Source organism: Gavialis gangeticus, unplaced genomic scaffold (genome assembly GCF_001723915.1).
Source record: "Gavialis gangeticus isolate Ggan-Ray unplaced genomic scaffold, GavGan_comp1, whole genome shotgun sequence".
NCBI lineage: Eukaryota > Metazoa > Chordata > Crocodylia > Gavialidae > Gavialis > Gavialis gangeticus.
In genome coordinates, this window is record NW_017729012.1 from 4,164,252 (window position 1) to 4,182,996 (window position 18,745).

The 18,745-nt window shown below is 44.4% G+C and overlaps 1 protein-coding gene across 10 annotated transcripts in view; it reads left to right on the plus strand.

Annotated features, from left to right (window-relative positions):
• The window catches only part of MSI2 (musashi RNA binding protein 2), a 414,613-nt gene that overhangs the window by 121,985 nt on the left and 273,883 nt on the right, over nt 1–18,745 (plus strand). For all 10 annotated transcript variants that reach the window (XM_019511070.1, XM_019511066.1, XM_019511067.1 and 7 more), the window contains exon 5: nt 3,536–3,628. In XM_019511070.1, coding sequence (XP_019366615.1) covers nt 3,536–3,628 — 93 coding nt within the window. The remainder of the gene's footprint in view (nt 1–3,535; nt 3,629–18,745) is intronic.

Consider the following 18,745-nt stretch of genomic DNA (forward strand, 5'->3'; position numbering starts at 1 on the left):
AAAAAAAAATCCAACTTTCAATCTTCCTTTTAGAAGAAGTAGCTTTTTTCTTTCCTTCTTGGTCAAGTATAAAAATTATGGTAATGCGAAATATTGCTGAGAATAATTGCCTTCCTCCCTTTTTTGCATGGCACCCGAAGCTTGGTCCCCTCTTAAATCAGATGCTATCAGGCAGAGGGCTCTTGACAGCCCTACAGAATCCTTTCGTTACAAGGCGGCTTTAGCCAATTCTTTATTTGTAAATGAAAATTTGCAACAAGAAAATATATGCTTGGGCTTCCATTATTGTAGAGTCCTAGATTGCAGCCCCCGAAAGGAATAATTGAATTTTGACACTCCTCTCTCTTCCTTTCTCTCTGCCTCTGTCTCCCTTTTTGGAAAGAGGGAGCTAAGGAAAAAATTGTGGAGCATTGATTTTGGGGGAATCTCTACCCTAGTAGATTTGGACAGTGCTAGTTCATTTTGTGGTGCACCGAGAGCATTTTTGGATCCCCCCAGGTTTATAGATAGTCTTAACTCTGTGATGGGAGAAGGCGTAGTCCGTCACAACAAGCTGTTGTGTAGCTTTCTTGCAATTGCTCTGCACTGGCAGAGGCCTGAATGGTGCAAGTGCCACCGTCTTCCCTTTGTAATGGTTTTATGACCTAACGACGTGGTTTGTGGTGCTCTTAACAGTTGGAGTCTGTGTTGGGAGCTTCGCTGTCCAGATACTTGATGCTGCTCCAAGGTGAAGGCTGTATCCATTATAACGGGGATGAGGAGGCATGGCACCTGCAAAGCCTACTGGTGGTCTGGGTTGGAGTTGGGATTCCTTACCTGCGCATTACTGGGGATTGTTAGCTAAAATCCAGTTTTCTGGAGGACATGGTCAACTTAAATCATTCCCCTAAAAGTGCTTTTATGTTCAGGATGTTAGTAAACTTTTTAACATTTGCACCAGTAGGTCAGAAGAGTGCTCCAAATCTCTGTAACATCCTGCTTTCCTTGTCGGCATGGGCCAGAGCCCGGGGTTCATGCCTTGACTGCGCATGCCAAGAGCTAGCAATCCTTTTGTTTTTTAACAGGCAGGAATCATCTGGTCCTTGTTAATGGGCACGTAGAAGCCAGCAGACCCTCAATTTTTTGTTCCTAGCCATCTTTGGGAGAAGCGCGTGTTTATGCTGGAGGAATTGCAATGAAGGCTTTTCCTGCAAACAGCGGATTGAATGGAAGCCAGCGTCTGTCCTGCGACAGGCATCCCGATTACCTGAAGCAGAACCGACAGCACTTTTCTTTGACTGGCTAGAGGACTTTAAAGAGTTTGCAGTGCCAGCCTGCTTTGGGATCCTGCTACGAGCCAAGAGCTGGTGCCTGGTGCTTCAAATGAAAGCAAAGTCCCTACGTACTCTTGATGGATGTGAGGATGCAGCAATGCCTTTATGACTCCCGGGGAGCCGACATCTGGGAGAATGGGATTCGGTTACGTTTGCTACAGGCCACATGTAGCAGAGACGTGACCCAGCTTGAGACACTGGTACCAGGCTTCAAAATAAAGCCAGGCAAAGCATGGGATCTTTGAATCGGTGACAGTTTTGTTCATCTCAAATTAAAGGAAGCTCCACCTGTGTGAATAATAACTTTGCTGGCCCGTGTCGTGGGGTTTGTGTAAGCTGGAGAATTGGGGGAAGCCTGTTGTAGGCAAGGCACTGAATAGCATCATTCTAGACATTGCTGTTGTCATGAAGTGTATCCAGCCCTTTCGGTTAAAAATAATAATAAAAAAAAATTGCAGCCCCTGCAGTTGAATTGAAGAGTTTGTAACAAATGAGTTCCCCAGGCTATCCGTGATGTTATTTCCTTTTCCCTTTTTATCGGTTCTAAATTTATCGGTCATTAATTTAACAGAGCGGTTCCTTGTTCTCAGGTTATGGGGCAAGGTAGAGAGAGCAACTGATATATTATTCATTACATCCTTTCTAAATGTGAATGCCCCGACCAAGTTCCGCTGGAAAACACACAAACAGGTTTCATTTGCACGTGGCATTTCGATGTCCCCCGTTCAGTCGTGCTTTCGGTTAACGAACATTTCTAAAATGTAGGTCTGCACTTATATCACGCGCCGGTTCTTCTCTCCAGCTTCAAGCGGACTGTTGGGTTTTTTTTGCTTATTTGATTGAATCCTTCCTCCAAAATATTTAAGCCTTGCATTAATGGAGCGACTCCCTTTATTAAAAAGGGCATGTCTCCGGGAGCGAGTGGTGTCCTTGCTTTCGCACCTTATCGGTCAAGTTTAAGTTTTGATCTTGATCTGAAGGTAAGGTCTTGATAACCTGTGCAACTCCAGGTGGGTCGTGGCTGGTCCAGGAGAGGGGCTACTTCTTTCCATACTCTGTATTGTCACAGGGGTCCTGGGTATGACCGCAAACAGCATCCGACTGGAGGGCCAGGTGGCAATGTGGTGAGGCTACCGCAGTGTTGCAACCTCCGGAGCAAGGGGAGTATAGGGTGCTTGAAAACCCTAGCTTTCACTGCTTCGTGGGGATTTCTTGGCTGGAGAAAGGTTAAGGGACATTATCCTGACAGAAGCACGCCCTGGCTGAGGCATTAAGCAGCTTTTATTTGATACTGTCCTACAACCATCAAGGCACTGGACTTGATTTGGTCTTTGGATCCTGTCTCAGTGGTCTAAAGTGGGGATGGCAGGTCTTGGGCATCCTCTACTCCTCCATACCCTTGCCTAGGCGTACGCGTCCAAGGTCTCGGTTGCAGGACTCTGCAAGCGGGTTCATTGCTGGACCTCTTAATGTGTACCCCACGATCCAGAGGATTGATGGTTGCCTACTGTTGTCATGGCTAGCAAAGGATATTCTAGCTGGATCCTCTGTATTTTGAAAGATGATGTTGTGGGGCAGTCTCTCGGAGGACTTTGAGAGCAATTCCCCTCGGGAGAAACGGTTCATATACGGTGACCTTCAGGCCTGCTGCAGGAGCCGCCTGTCCGAAGGGTTTCTGGGCAGCGCGGCAGGCATAAGGTATAGGATGAAAGGAGTTTCTGTACGTGACCGACTACACCGCTGAATCACTTGTAATGCTGCTGAGTTTATGCTTGTGTTGTCAGAGTGAGAGGTGCCTTATTTTGATTTTACACATGGCAAAGAGATATGTGGCTTCCTTTTAAGATAATCGATGGAATATCTACATCTGCCAATTTTTTTATTCCCCCCCCCACAAATGACTTTTTTGAAACTAGGTCACCGGAAATGTGATCTAGTACCGTAACTTATTTTCACTTATATTTGCACTGAGAAGCACAATGAAAAGAATTCATTAAAACGAATCCCCTGGGGGTGAGGACAGTGTTATTGAGTGCCTACACCCAGTCATGCTGCTCACAAAACCAAAAGGAGACACCTAATCACATAGACCCTGAACTGGTTTAGTGAAGAAGTATTCTCGTTTCATGGCCTAGGGATGACATCTAAAACATGGCATTTTTGTCACGTGTTGTTTGGAATAATCTGATTAAACTGGGCGCTTGTCTTGTAATTTCTTACAGATGGTCACAAGAACAAAGAAAATATTTGTAGGTGGATTATCAGCGAATACAGTAGTGGAAGATGTAAAGCAATACTTTGAACAGTTTGGCAAGGTAAGCTCCAGCACAGTTCAACACTACATATTTTCAGTCCTTTTTTTTTTAAAGTCTGTTTTGAAAGACTGCAGTAAAACTTTCACTCAAATGCAAAGGCAGATCTTGCCTTTACATTTATTCTCCAAAACCTGTTTACATCCTTCTGTTCGTCTTTGTATTTGTCATATGCATATGATCAAAAAACATTTGACTGAAGATGGCATTGCTCATCTTTTTTAAAAGTAAGGAAAAAACATTGGGCATATCTGAGGGATGAATTTGGCCCTAACGATTCTATAGATTTGCAGTTGCCATAAAATTGGCTTTTTGTTTGCCAATCATTTTAGTGGTCAGAGTAAGGATGAATGGGTCGGAGGAGCCAGGAAATGACAACGATGCCTAATAATGCTGTCGTAGAAATAATAGAGGTAATACCAGAATGTCTTTGGGTTTTTATTTTTACAAAAGTTTCTTGAGTCAGACTGCTAGATATTATGCATGGAAACAGATGTTACACAACATGCTAGGAGTGGACTTGGGGCCGGTGGAAAAGACTTGACACTCCCGGCAAGTTATAGGGGATGTTTGCCAGAAAGAAATAAATGCAAGTCCAACCGTACAGCTGGATTTTTGCAAATAGGGCCTTGTGCCAGCAAGGAGCCCCGCTGGCTTCCATAGGGCTTTGTATGAGTTGGGCCTCTGTGTCCAGGAGGAGCTGGTTTCAGGGTCGGGACCATGTGTGCGAAACCAGATGAAGTGGTTCAGGTCCCTGAGACTTTTCAAACCAATTGTTAGACATTTAAAGCGGTGATGGGCTTGGGAAATGCCAGCCTCTCTGCAGGCAGCCTGGCTGAGCCCTGTAATGTTGTCTCTGGCTCTAAAAAGAACCCGGTCAACATAAAATCACACATCTGTCTGAAACCGGTTTTACCTCCAGCTGTTACAATTCTACCTAGGATTGCTAAAGCTGAAAAAGGGAAGGAGGATATATATTTTTCCCATTTTTTTTTTTTTTTGCTCTGCTTTGTACACAGTTGATTTTACTTCTGGCAAAATGCAGTCTGCCCGTTTCCCCTTTTTTGTTTTTTCTTTGTTCGCTTGGGTCATTGTTGCAGCAGCGGTTGGAGACAGGAAAAATTTAAATACGATGGGTAATGCCCCAAACCGTTCAGATCTGTGCCCTGCAAAAAGATTCATGACAATTCCCCAAGTGCCGTGCAGAAGGCTCCTCAATCACAAGTGCAGCGGGACAGCACTACTCAATGACAGGTTTATTCAGTGTGCTTGAGGACTGGGTTAATCCAATTTTAATTTGCATTTTGCTGAACCTCCCATTGAAACGGAACTGAATCGGTTTTGACTGAAAACCCAAAGGCATGGTTAAGTCGTGCAAATTTTAGGGTCCTCTGACTTCCAAAGAGCCCCAGCAAAATGTGAATGCCCTGGCTCAAAAGGAATGATGACCTTCTCTCCACTGAATGAGCCTGCATAATATTTCATCCTCAGCAAGAGACATTTAGCAGAGGACCCAGAAGTGTGGCATGACACTTATTTGCAAGACTTTAGGTGACATCCTGTTGGACCCTTTCTCAGCCACATGAAACCAGAAACACTGCAGGCAAAATAAGCAAAGCATAGCATGCTTCGTGCCGTGCCCCTTTCTTTCCCCCATCCTTAAACAGAAGACTGAGTGTAAAGCCCACCCCATGTGTTTCTTCCTATCTATAAATCCAAGATTGTGCAAGACCTTTCTACTGCGCTTCTTCACATGCCACAGTGCAGCAGCTGCTGGTAACAGGGGCTCGGGCAATTGATTCAACAGGGAGGGCAAGTGGTTTTGCTTGTGTATCCTCAACTCTCTTGGGAAAGGCTCCATCATATGCTTGCAAACACCCCTGTTTTGGTGGTGTTCAGGACAGGCTGCCTGGTGCATGGCTCTGGGCAGCTGCAAGGGTGGGATTAGATCCAGAGAGGGAAGGGAGTTTTTTGTTACAATGGGGAGTGTACATTCAGGTCAGGATAAATACTCTGCTACTTAATTTTCATTGCTATAACTTGTGGTGGGAGTGGTTAGAGCTTCAGATCATTTCCCCTTCTTCTTTTTTTTTGTATCAATTGCTGCTGCTAGTCAATAAGCTAAATGGTCCTTGAAGACCCCAGGATGCAGTAACCACCAGCACTCACAGGTGACACTTGTGCTGCTGCTGCTCTTCACTTTTAAGCTAATCGGCTCAGCTAGTTTTGCTCTATGATATTTCAGCGGTGGTCAAGGCCACGCTATAAATGCAGCCATGGTTTTATATTGGCCTGAAAGGGTGAGTTGATCTGTAGGAGGAGAAGAAACAGTTGACTTCTACTGACACGCACACAATACCTTGGTCCTCCAGCTATTGACAGGCCCTACACCCTGGATGTGCCATGTGGCTGAGTTTCACGGTTTTATTGTTCTTTAATTGGCCTTGCAAGAGAACGTGGCAGGATCCTCCCGAGCAGAGCCGCTCCGAAGCAGAGGCCCTGGTTTTTATTTGTTTTTTTTTTTACTTAACTAGCCTCCACGAGCCTTGGCTTCGTATTGTTTTTTTGAGGGTCGAGGAGAAGAGCTGATAACTCGTTCCTCTGTGGGATTGATGGTTGTTTTGCAAACCATTCATTTTATTTTCAGTAATAATCTTCGATTCCGGCAGGATGTTTACAGCCTGCCGAGCCTTTTATTAAAGGATTACATGAGCTTTTGGATGTTTCTTCTGTAGTTATTTCAAAACGGCACAACTCCTCTAACCTGTATTTTTGAAGTTAATAATAGTTTCAATCTATGTGCTTTGCATATTGTCTGGATGCACCCTTAATATAGTCTTTTAACTCTGCCATCTGGTAGTTTCGTGCTTGCAGGTTCTGCGTCTCGGAGAATACAGACAGCTAGGCTGAGGTTTTTCAAAGCTGACCGGTGATTCTGAGTGCTTTAATATATGCCTGCCCCAATGCTGGCACCTTAGGAGGAGCCTGATTTATTTTTATTTATATTTTTAATTTTTTTTTGGAAGGCAGCACTTCCTGGAAATTGGGTGCTTTTAAAGAGCCACCCAAATTATGAGTCACCTTTAGAAAACCCTGGCTTTAGCCGTCAGCGGTAATAAAAAGTCTGGTTCTTAGATCAGACAGAGCAGTGCAGCACTGCGAGGATACCAAGGCATGCTCCCAGGGCCGGAGCACCCAACTAGATCTTGGGAGACCCGAGTTCTAGACCTGGCTTTGCCGTTAACCTGCTGGGTGTCCTAGGCCGAGACCCTTCGCCACCATGCACCTTTGTTTCTGTGCCTGTAGAAAGGGGACAATGCTGACCTCTCCATGGAGCACTTTGGCTAGGGACAGAAATTACACGTAAACCAGTATCAGTGATTGGCAGCTGGTTGTAATCTGTAGCACAACAGAAGTTCAGCGAACATAAACCGCTTTCAAAATGGCTGAAACCAGTTTACGATAAACCTGGATGGATGTAGTAGCTGGCTTAAACTGATTTAGGTTAAATCAGTTTATTCAACTCCTGTCCCAGATCCCCTCCAGATTCAAGTGAACGTATAGTGCCCCAGAATCCCAGGATGCTTTGCATCTCCCCTGCAATCCCCCCCATCCCAGAAGGGAGGGTGAGCTAGCCTTGGCCCAAGCTGTCTGCTCCAGCTGAGCAGGGAGGTGTCCTCTAGCGCTCGCCAGCTTCTGGCCTGGGCCCTGCAGGCATGCAGCTGCATTTCCAGAATCAAAAGTGAATGTCTGTTCACCTGCTTATTGGTTCAAGCTACGCAGCTTAGACTAACCTGCAAAGATTGAATGGATTCGGCCTCGGGCTTTTTGACTGTCTGTGCTTAGACTTTGACACTGAGTATGGAGGGGTGCAGTGTCAGAGCCAGGCATATTTATTACGGTTATTTTACTAACCGGTATTATTTTTGTGAACTGTTTTCTCTGTGTCTCACATCCCTGTAGTATGTGCATGCGCCCCCATCATTGACCTTCACTGGCAATAGGAATGTCCTGTCTCCATTTTACAGAGGTGGATCTTGGGAAGAGAGAGGGTCAGTGATTTGTGCAAGGTCCCAGACGACTTGCGCAGGAGAGCCAGGGAAGTAACTGTGCAGGCAGGCTGTGTGGGGAGGACTCCTGCGTGCTCTTTGTGGCTTTGCCCCTGCGACTTGGTGGTGTTTTCTAAGGGCTTGACCATGAGAGAGCTCAAACACCAGTAATGCCAGTAGGTATCAACGGGGTTTCTGAGTTTACAGATACCTGATTATAAGACTTGACCCCAGGAGTTTTTCCCCCTTTGCTAGTCGATGGCTAACAACGCTGAGCAAGTAACCCTTATACTTTAATCAGTCTTAAGAAAGACATCTGAGTCTTGGGGGCAGCTTGTTGCCTGTACGCCAGGGGTTGGGGACCACGACGCTATCGTAATACAGGTAATATGCCTCGCCGGATCAGCAGTGTGGTTCCAGGTTTTGAATGGCTGATTGCATTCTTCCCTTCTTATACACTCACAAAAGACAAAGAAAAAAAAAAAGTATTATATAAGGCACATTTAGAGGAGCCTCCCATGTTTGATAAGAATGACTCCAGCTGCTCTGGCTTTGAAATGTTTGATTTACCCGCTGGGGTGGAAAAAATACTTAGCTAGTGATGTGGCTCTTGAAATCCTGTTTTTACTTGCTGCGCAGCCGTGCTTCATAGGAAGGGGTGGCTGCTTTTGTAACCTCAGGTAGCTCTCCCAATACACCTGGGGCATAGGCCAGCAACCTGATCCCATGTCATTCTGTACTTGAAACACGGCCGGCAAGAAAGGGCCTGAGTGTTTAATTGAAACCAGTTTATTTTCTACATTAAAATGCCAGAAACTTTAAAAAAAAAAAAGCAAAACGCAGCCGAGGCTGTAAGAGGCTGAGAGAGTCCCCGGCATGGCTGAGCGAGGATCTGCTTGACACGGAGATAAAGGCAAACCACATAAAGGCTCTTTCCAGGGACACAAGCCCTGATGGTGTCAGAGGTGGGACTTGGATGGGGAGCAGTGTGTCGGAGCCAGGGCCACGCTCGTCCGCATTGCAGTCCTTGAGTGGCCGCCGTAACTCATAGCATCACAGTACTTAGGGTTGGAAGGGACCTAAACAGATCATCAGGTCCGACCCCTGGCCCTGGGCAGGAACAGGTGCCAGGATCATATCACCCCAGCCAAATATCTGTCCAGCCTCCTCTTGAAGACCCCCAAGGTAGGCGAGAGGGACTTGTGTACATGTCCCCTCCATGGAAGTGTTAAGGGCCTCACTCTTACATTTGGTCCAAAAAGTTTGGGAACCGCTGCACTGGCCTGTGTGGGGAGAGGTCCTTGTATGCGTGTCTGGACAGGGTTGAGCCTAGCCCGTGATGCTCATCCTGCATGGGACTGAGAGTCCAGACCATAAAAGGAGTAGTGGATTAGTAAAAAATGTAACAGACTTCTTCAGAAAAGACTGGAAGATCCAGCTTGGCTCCCACAGGCTTTTATGAAGGCCAGTCCCAGAAGGATTGTTTCTATAAACTTTTAAACTGCTAGTAAATGGGGTTTAAGGCACTTGAAAAAAACAATTATACCTTGCCCAGCAGTTGCGATAGCTCAAGAGATACCAGTGCTGTCCTGACATAGGAGGATGGAGGGACAGCCGGGAGAAGCTGCCCACAAACAGAAGTTATTTTAATAGTGTTTAAAGCAGAAAGACCTCAAGAGGGTTAACAGACTGAAAGCCCAGCTCAAGCACTGCCATTCTGCCCCTCTTCCTTTCTCCCTGCCAACCCCCACAAGAATGCTATTGAAATTTAATCCACATCAGTCCTGTAGTACATGGCATATGTTTCTGCTCTCAAATGCTCTCCCTCTCTTCCATTGATTCATTTGTCTGTAGGCAGAAGTTCGTCCAAATTTTCAACATTTTAGGTAATTAGCCCACTTTGCTGAAAGAATGAAATAAATACAGTGCTACCGGCTAACGGAGTCTGGCCTGTCTGTTCTTCACTGCCCTACGACACTAGGATGAGTTGGAGCGTTCAAGACTCCTGGTATCACTTTTAAATGTATATTAGAAAATACATATCAATAGCTTCTTAAGACCTCACTTGAAGGATTTTGCCTAGCAGAAGAAAGCCCCTAAAAGTTAATGAATTACACTTCTCCCAGGACATACGTGTTCTGCACCTTTTAAGCCGTAAGCTACTGATGATAAGGGACGTCTCATGGTTTGGCTTTTTTTAGCAGGTAATGCTGGCTTTATAGGACTCTTGCAAAAGTAAAAGGAGTCCTCATTTTGCGACTTGCAATTATACTTCACATGGTGAACTGTGTAATTAGTTTGGAAGACTTATGCTTAGTCATTGGTTTATCCTAATCGGCTTTGGCTTTTCCCAACAACAAAGTGAGCTTATTTTGCTAAGCTGAAACAACTCTGCTCCCTTTGTTCCTGTCTTTTATTGTCTCATTCCTTTCATTCTGTTTTACTGCCAAAATTTTGTTTCATTAGGCCTACAAGTCATTTCCAATCCAGTGGGCTGCTACAATCAGGCCTTTATAACTCAGCTGCCCTGGTTCCCATGTCCCTTCTGGTTTACAGCCAGAGCTTGTAGTTTGACTTGGTTTTTTAACCCATTCTTGCACCCCAACTACTTCTGACCTCCAGGAACGTTATTTGGCGCTTTAGCTTCTGAGCGGCGAAAAGCCAAACCTGAAAAAATGAGGTCACATGGGCTCCTTTGAATTTAAGAATATTAAATGTGAATTTAAGACTACTAAATGGTTGCGTTGGTTCATGAATTGATGCATTGACATGATTGGACTCCAGATGCTCTTTGTGACCTAGTTGTTGAAAAGGAACTTTATCAAAATCGTCTTATAGAAATATTGAATTCAGCCTTGGTGGGAACAATCTGTTGAATAACAAGGCTACTATAGTTTCAGCCTGTGTGGCCAGGACAATGGAAACACACATTTCTCAGAAAGGTATGTTTCTAGTGGTTTTACTTACCCGATTTGTCCCAAGTCTGGGATGGACTACAAGCCAGAATTATATTATCGTGTGTGTGTGTGTTTAAAGGTACAAACAGAGCAAAAAGTTTGAATATTGCTATTGCACAGAGATGGGTGAAATATTTCTCAGCTGTATTTTATACCTTTTAAACCTTTCTTAAGCAAACTTGCAAGGAAAGCAGTGTTAATCTTGCTTTATTTGCTCTGAAAATCTTCAAGCAGGACCAGCTCTTCTGTTTCCTCTTTTTTTTTCTCCCCCATTATTATCCTAAAACGAGATGTCTGGGGTATGTGGCATTCAGATTTTTATTTTAAATTTTAATCTGAAACTGGAACAGAACAGCTTGCATGAACTGCATTAATTGTCTGTCCCTGCTTTGCATGAAGTCTTCCAGGCAAATTGTAGGCACCATGCAACTTTGTTTTGCAAAGCTTGTTTCCTCCTGAAATACGTAAAGATACCAAAGTTCAAAGCAAAACAGGATTTGTGAATCACCTCAGTGGATCTCAAATGTTTTATATAATTGCATGTTGTTTCCTGCAAAAAAACCAAAATAAACCGGCGGAATAATAGTCTTTGGCGTCTGATGTTGTTTTTCATTATATTAAAAAAAAAAAAAAAAAAAAAAAAAAAAGATTATTGTGTTTTGAAAGATTTCAATTTTCAAGCATCTTTCTTTCATTGTCGTGGCTTATGGGCTAGTTAGAGTTAAGAGAAGAAAAGTAACTCCTGAAAACCCTGTCCTTGCTTCGGGCATAGGCCAGAGTAATTGTATCACAGGAAAAGGAAAGCTGAAGTCAAATATGCTGCAAAAAAACGAAAAAAGAACTGGTGCCCTTTGGATAAATCCTCTTTTGGGGGAGCATGCAATGAAGGAATGCAGAAACAAATTATTTAACTCTTTTGCTGATGTAAAAACAATCGTTTTTGAGTAACAAACTAAGAAATGCTTATGTTTCCCCTTCTCCTCTTAACTGGAATGGAAAAAAGGAGAGAGAGAGGGAAAAAAACCCGGCACTAAGGGTATTAACCTAGTCAGGTAGCTTACATAATTTGCTTCCTTATGTGCTTATGTGTTTGACAGCTGTGAAAATATGATTCAAGGTAACAGGTGAGAAAACTCCTCCTTGCTTGGCGAGGATGTCTGGGTGTGAACGAGTTAACGCACCATTGGAGTATTAACCACTCCAAAGGTTACTTTGCTCCGAGACCCCGGTCCGGCCTCCGAAGACGTTATCACAACAGAGTTGTTAGCATGAGAAAAGGCAGCTTGCTCTCCACAGCTTCATTTCAGGGGGATTTGGAGGTCTGTAGAGAAACCTGGGTAAAGCCAATGTCAGTAGATGCGATGAGTTGTGCTCTTACGCAAGTGAAAGCTGAGGTCGTTTGGCCTTGGCCCGCAGTCTGAACAGCATTGTTTCATCTCTTCGACATTGATATGTAGATTTGTATGGTCAACAGGACGCAAAGATGGCTTCTTTTGAAAGTATTTGCTCTGTCAAGAAGTCATGTCTCTGATTTGACAAGTTGCTAGCTTTTTCTATTTTCAGTGCTCTATCTCCCAATTTGCTATTTGTGAATGAGTTGCATTGTATGAAATAGGAGGGCAGGCCTGGACGTTATTTACATTCTAATCTGTAATAGCCAGAGGACCAGAAAGATTTTAATATGTAGTCAAGTGGAGAATATGTTGGCATTTTTTTTTTTTAAACTGCTGCTAGACTCACCCACTGCCTTCAAAAGCAATCAAGAGCTAAATGGCTGCTGCTTAATAGCTTTTAGCTCTTTTTATTCTTTTTTTCCTTTTCTAAGTTGACCTTGGTATACTTCAGCTGAAATTAAGTCACCCAGCGACTGAATGTGAATAATCACAGTCCTTTAAAACAAAACAGAGTGATAAGCTAATACACCATTGTTTATGTCTTGGAGAAGTTTCAAGCAATTAAAATAATGCCGTGTATAAAGGCTATTTTTATATGGTTATCAGAAAACAGCTTTTGGTCCTTGTGTGCATTGCCTGTGCTAGTCTTTTCCATTCACTTCCAAGCTCCAGTATTTTGGGATTTCTCAATGTGCGCGCTCACACCATGCTTTTCTAATGGGGCAGTGTGGCCTACTCCTCTAAGGCATATACTTTGACATGCAATCAGTAGCGATCCATTGTCGTCTTAAAAATCTGTTTTTGCTATTTCTCTTCCCGTCTCCCTCTGCCATGCGTGCACGCGGACGTAGTCGCACGCGCGTGTGTGCACGCACCCCCTCCCCACCCCACTTTTCAGACACTTGGTTATTTCTATAAGAAACTTGATCGTTGCTTGAAAAAAGTCAGTGTTTTCATTCTCGCAACGAAAGCTTGTACACAGGAAGCCAGCTTTTAGGTGGTCTGTAATAAAACACATGCTTTGTGGAAGTGGCTTTGTTACAAATTATATATTGGTCGCAGAGGTTTCTAGCTGGATTTTATGAAAAGAGGAAATGTTAAGGTGGGATTTGCTGGTGGGGGCGTTGAGGGGAGGCTGGAGACAAACTTGGAAGAAAGTTGGAAGTGCAGCTTCCTTCCTTTTTGTCTCTTGTTTAAATAAAACAGTAAGGGACTTTTCATGCATTAAAGCTAGGGACTGGTGCGCTTCAGCTGTTTAGGCTTCGGGGTAGCTGGGCTCTATCCCCCAATCTGCCACCTACCTTTTTGGTGCGACTACCAGCAAGTCATTGCATTTCTCCAGGTCTCTCTTGCCCCCCTCCATACTTTGCCTTTCCAATTGACTTGGAGAGCTGTTTCAGCTGTAGAGGCTCTTACTACAGGTACACGCAGTATTTAGTGCATTGAGGCCACCATCTTGGCCAGGGCTCCTACTTGCTGCGATAACACAGAGCATCTGGGCAAATTCAGTTCCTGTTGAGATCTGTGAGCGGTAAGTGAATCGTTCATGGGGTTGGCTGTCTCAGTTTAAAATATCCTTTTTGGCTTTCCCTTTCTAAAAAATGAATTAACTACACCAGCCTGGCGCAACTTGACTCCATGTCACTAGTCCCCACTCTTTCGCCTCATTCCCTTTAGCGCAGTATCATGGCTTGTGTCATGGCCCATATTTCTGTCCTATATATTTTTATAATAAAATAGTAGCAATTACGGCTCTGATGGTACAAAGCGATTCACAGAAGGTGACCCCTGAATCTGCGCAGAGTCCGGTCGAGGGCAGCACAGAGTCCTCCAGCACAGAGCCAGTTACAGGGTTAGGGCCTGCATTAGACATTTTTTTCAAAAATGCCCCAACTGTGTCTTCAGTGTAATTGTGTGTGTGTGGTTTTGTAGCCACGCTAAACATTGCTATCAGAAAAAACACAAAGCTATTTAAATGCCGATGCATCTTTTGTGAGGCCACAGGCAAATTGCTTCTACTGCTTTTTCCTTTACTGCCTGTTGGACTTTAAAAAAACTACAGCTCATCACCTAACAACACTAGGACTTTATTTCATCTAGACAGTGCTGGAACCTGTTATATTACTGATGCGAGTTTCTTAAACGGCCTTGTTTGTTCCCGAAGTGGGATCCCTAGGGAGCCAACTGCATAGGACACTAAAGGAAAGGTATTACTCTTCTGTGTTGCAGCCTGGAGCTGCAGGTGAGAGGAAGCTCCTGGTGCTCTGTGCTGCACAAATGCAGCACAGGAAGATGGGCTTTTCCAAGCTTACAATCTCAGGATAAGGCAAAAGACGACAGGTGGGTAGCTGGTTGCAGAAAGGGGAGCACTTTATTATCAACCACCTATTTCTGTCCGTTGCAACCATTTCTGTGCGTACTATACTGCGACGTCCGAGTGCAGTTTAACACCTGTCTGCCTTGAAGTGCAAAATGCGTAGGTTCTTTGCAAAGGCAGATCAGCAGACTTCGCAGCTCATATCCATTTAGCCGAGAGCCATAGTACAAGCCACCAAGCTGTTTATGCTTTTGCTAACTTCAAGTTTGGAAAACTTCTGGTTCTACCTCATTTATTAAGGTACGATTTAGAAGGGATTATTTCATTGCCTGTGTGCTTATAAATTCAGCTTTTGGTGACAACTTTTGACTAATTCTTGATTTTTGATTAGGCTAGTCAAGGGTGGCATAGTAGATAATCCACCATTGATTTAGAGAACGATGCCACCACATTACACAAGATCTGAACATCCTGTGGAAGGAGGCACGTGACATTTTTTAAAATGTAGCTTTTCTGAGCAGGGTGCTTTCAGTAGCTGGGTTCTTTAAAACACCCATGGGGGTGGAACTTGGATAAATTATTCCACACTAACTTGGAAAAAAAACCCACACAGCATGGGAAAAGAGGTGCAGCGCTATTTATTTTCCCCCCACAAGTGGCCATAATCACGCACTCCTAACCTATGCAGTTCCTATGGCATTGAGTGAAGAAGGATTTGAGTCACTTACTGTCCAGCAAAAATCACTTTCCCCTCTCAAACATGTAATGCTGGGTCCACCTCCAGTCATTGCTTTTGCATACAAGCCCCACTTGAGTCTCTTCCTTTCCCCGCACTTTCTGAAAGGTTGGGGCAGTGTGCGGTTTTGCGGGGAGGGTGTAGGCTTTGAGTACCAGGACTTTCTCTGTTACGTGGCAGAATGGTGCCAAGAACCATACATTTCTACTTAATGCAGCCAAAGAAATAATAGCGAGGATGCTTCTGAAGCCAGCGTGCCATGCTCCCGTGGAGACTTGGAATTTGGCAATCCAGACCAAAGGGCTTTATGCTCCAGGCCTCTCAATCAGACAGAGCCCCCAACAGCCAAGAAGACTTCAAGACCCAATTATGTCACTAATACCTTTCTCGTTTGCCTAATCTTTGCCCCGTTGCTGCTTTTAAGAGCTCCCTTGCAGGGAAGAATTGGAAGGACTGGCTAGAAGGGAAGAAATGCATGAAGGCACTGCTCTCTTCCCAATCTGCTGGGGAGGCTTTCTGCTTATCCTGCATAGAAAGCCCAACCATAGTCATGGGAAGGAGAAATATTTTCAGGTTCCTCCGTGTTCGGAGCAGCTGACGGGATGCCGTCCCCGTAGCTGATTCCAAGGCTGGAGAATGTGGCGGATGAGGACTTCTACCACTTCCCTGCCCGATATCCCCTTGAATTTTAGCTGTCTTCCCCAACAGTCCTCGCCATCCCCGTGAATCGTGGGGGCTAGGGAGCACAACACCATAGCCCAGTCTGGCCCACTTCCAGTTTTCCCCAATTTTACTTAATCTGGAGTTGAGAAACTTTGTCTGTCTAGAGGCAACCGCTCACAACTTCCTGCAGTTGTAGGACTATTCAAGGCCGGGTGCTTTCTGGATGGCATTGTTTGTCCTCGCTGGGTTTTTCAGATGTGCTGAAGGAAGTTGTAGATGTCAGAGAGCGAATTTGGGGAGGAAGTTGCAGGGGAGAAGGGATGGAAAGAGGAGAGTTGGCTGCAGCCATCGAGGAGTCTCTGTTTGAAGACGTAGTGGATTTACTAGGTGACATTTGCCTTTCATCTTGTGTAATTGGACTAATGCTGATGGAGTTAGGAGGGCTTTTTTGCAATAAACTTTTTATTGCTTTGATAGGCACCCACCCAGGCTGTTTGTTGATCGTGCCACTATTACCATTAACTCAAAATTATGCACAAAAGGCAGTTGGATGCCGTTAGCTTTCAGCGAGACTCTCATTTGTGCCTTTGAAACTCTATCTACCACCCATAACTCTACAACTAAACACTATATGTATTAGTGGTGCATTTGGGATACTGTTTCTTGGGGAGCTGGCCTAACATTACCTATTGAAGGCATGGGTTTGAAGACCCAATTTTTAACCCCGCAGGAAATATAAACTTTTTATTGCAAAAAAAAAAAAAAAATAATAATTTTTTTCATTAGAATATGCCAAAAACTGGGAAAAACGCCAGGTTTTGGCTGAACGGCTTTGTTGTTGTTTGACAAAATAAAATAAAGTAGACATTGATAAAAATGTTTCTTTAGTTGAAAACGTAGGTGGAAAAAATTTACCAGTCCTCGAGGTAAAATAAATGTGCTCTAATTTACACACACAACATTTGCAGGTATGACAATTTAATTTGACTTGTGCCATGCAGAGATAGGTAGAATGTGAAAAACATAATGGCAGGTAGTACTGCCCGTTAAATTCAGCAGAGGTTTCTTTAGCTCGTATTTCTCTGGAAGCAATGTCTGACAGTATTTCAGGAAAGATAAAAGGTAAGTGGTATTAAAATGAATATTTGGGAACGCATAATAACCATAGTCCATCACGCTGGTTTGTTTTCCTTTTAAGAAGATCAGTAACCGATTAGAACTGGGCAACGAGTATTTATAAAGTATTCATGTCCTACAGTGTATATGTGTGCACGCGTGTGTACACACGCACACGCATATATCTTCAGAAAATGGGACAAGGGCAAAGTAGCTCAGATGAAGAGCCAATTAGGATAATCTAAACAGAATGAGGATTAACGGCCTCTTAATCTGAAGGATATCCAAAATGCATGTGGCCAGTTTAGTTCAAACAAATGTTTGTCCCTGTCGGGGACATTCACAAGAGGTTTTGCATAAATAGCAATTAGCAATGGTGGCTCTAATTTACCTTCCCAGGCAGGAAGTGTTTGGAAGGTGGGAGCGGACCGTAGAGATTTCACTAGATGTCTTCGCTGTCATGTCAGCACTGTGGAAATTCAACCCGTAAGGTGTATATAAAGAAAGAGAGCGTTTGCAATCAAGTCCATTATGCATCGTCCATTTAATATAAAACAAGCTTGCAGTTTGGGACTGTTGCTTTCTGGGGCAGGAGGGCGCCTTGGGTAGCCGAGAACAGTGGTACTTGACCTCGTGGCCTCCCGTGCCGGATGAGTTATGCGCGGCTGATCTACAGGCTGGTTCCTGTCTCTGGGTAATCCCGTGCACCAGCCCCGCCGTATGCTGGCATGACCTAGTGTGCAGGGCTGTGTCATCCAGCCCACAGGGCTCCTCATAGGTCTGGAAATTTGGCATCAGGGGAGCTACAAACTAGCACTCCCATCACTTCCCCCCCGCCAAAGTTTCAGACCCAAAGTTTGCGGGCTGGAGGTTGAGCATCACTGGACTAAACTGTTCTTCATCCCAGTGGATGTTGCTGCGCCCTTTTTTTTTTTTCTTAAAAAGAAGTATTGTGTAAACTGTCCTGAACTTTACAGTGGATTATTTTCGATTGCTTCTGATGTCAGGGAAGCAAGCTCTGAAAATGAGGTAAGTACCGGTATTACTCAGCATGTTGTTCTGTCCTTTCCAAGCTGAGCAATTGCTGGTGTGAACGTGCTTCCAGTTGGCACGTGTCTTTATTTTAAAACGGATGCTATCATCTCTTGCCCTGGGTTGTTTCAGTTCTGATGGGGCCACGTTGCCTCCTGACACCGAACCACGAGCTTTTTCAATAGCACTTATCGGAGAACCCGCTGCAGAGCAAACCCAGCTGCGGGGAGACCCAGTTTGCGGAGAAGCGTCGGCGCAAGCAGCGGCTCTGCCACGTGAGGGTCCAGGGTTGTCTCCGTGACCATGATGAGCGGTTTAACGAGTTCAGATTGGCATCATGTTAATTGTGAAAACTGGAAGGGTGGGGAGCAAATTTCACGGGGGGCAATGGAGAATAGCCAACGTATTTCCATTCTGCTTCTCCGCTTGGCAAGCCACCGTTTACTGTCATTTCATATAAATAGGTTTATTTCAGAGGGTCAGCTCTCACCACTCCCCTTTTCTCCCTCCTACCCCACCCCCCCAAAGTAAAGAAGGCCGATGAGCATTTAATTTCCCCAACAGCAGGTGCTTGTCATCCATCTGAAGATAGCTGCCAACATCTGGTGCAATTGCCTCAGCAAACGCAGTAACAAGGCGGCCTGCAGTTCAAACGCAGAGAGAGCATCGCCTCTTTAATGATAACAAGCTGTTGGCTTCCCCTCTGAGATGAATTCATCTCACAGATGTTTGTCTAGTTTTGGCAATCTTATCACTGTAGCTTTGGTGATTATGCTCAACTGGAGACTATTACTATAAAAGAAGTTTTGAACTTGTTCCATTTTTTGCATTTTTTTTTTTTTTTTTTGCTTCCTAG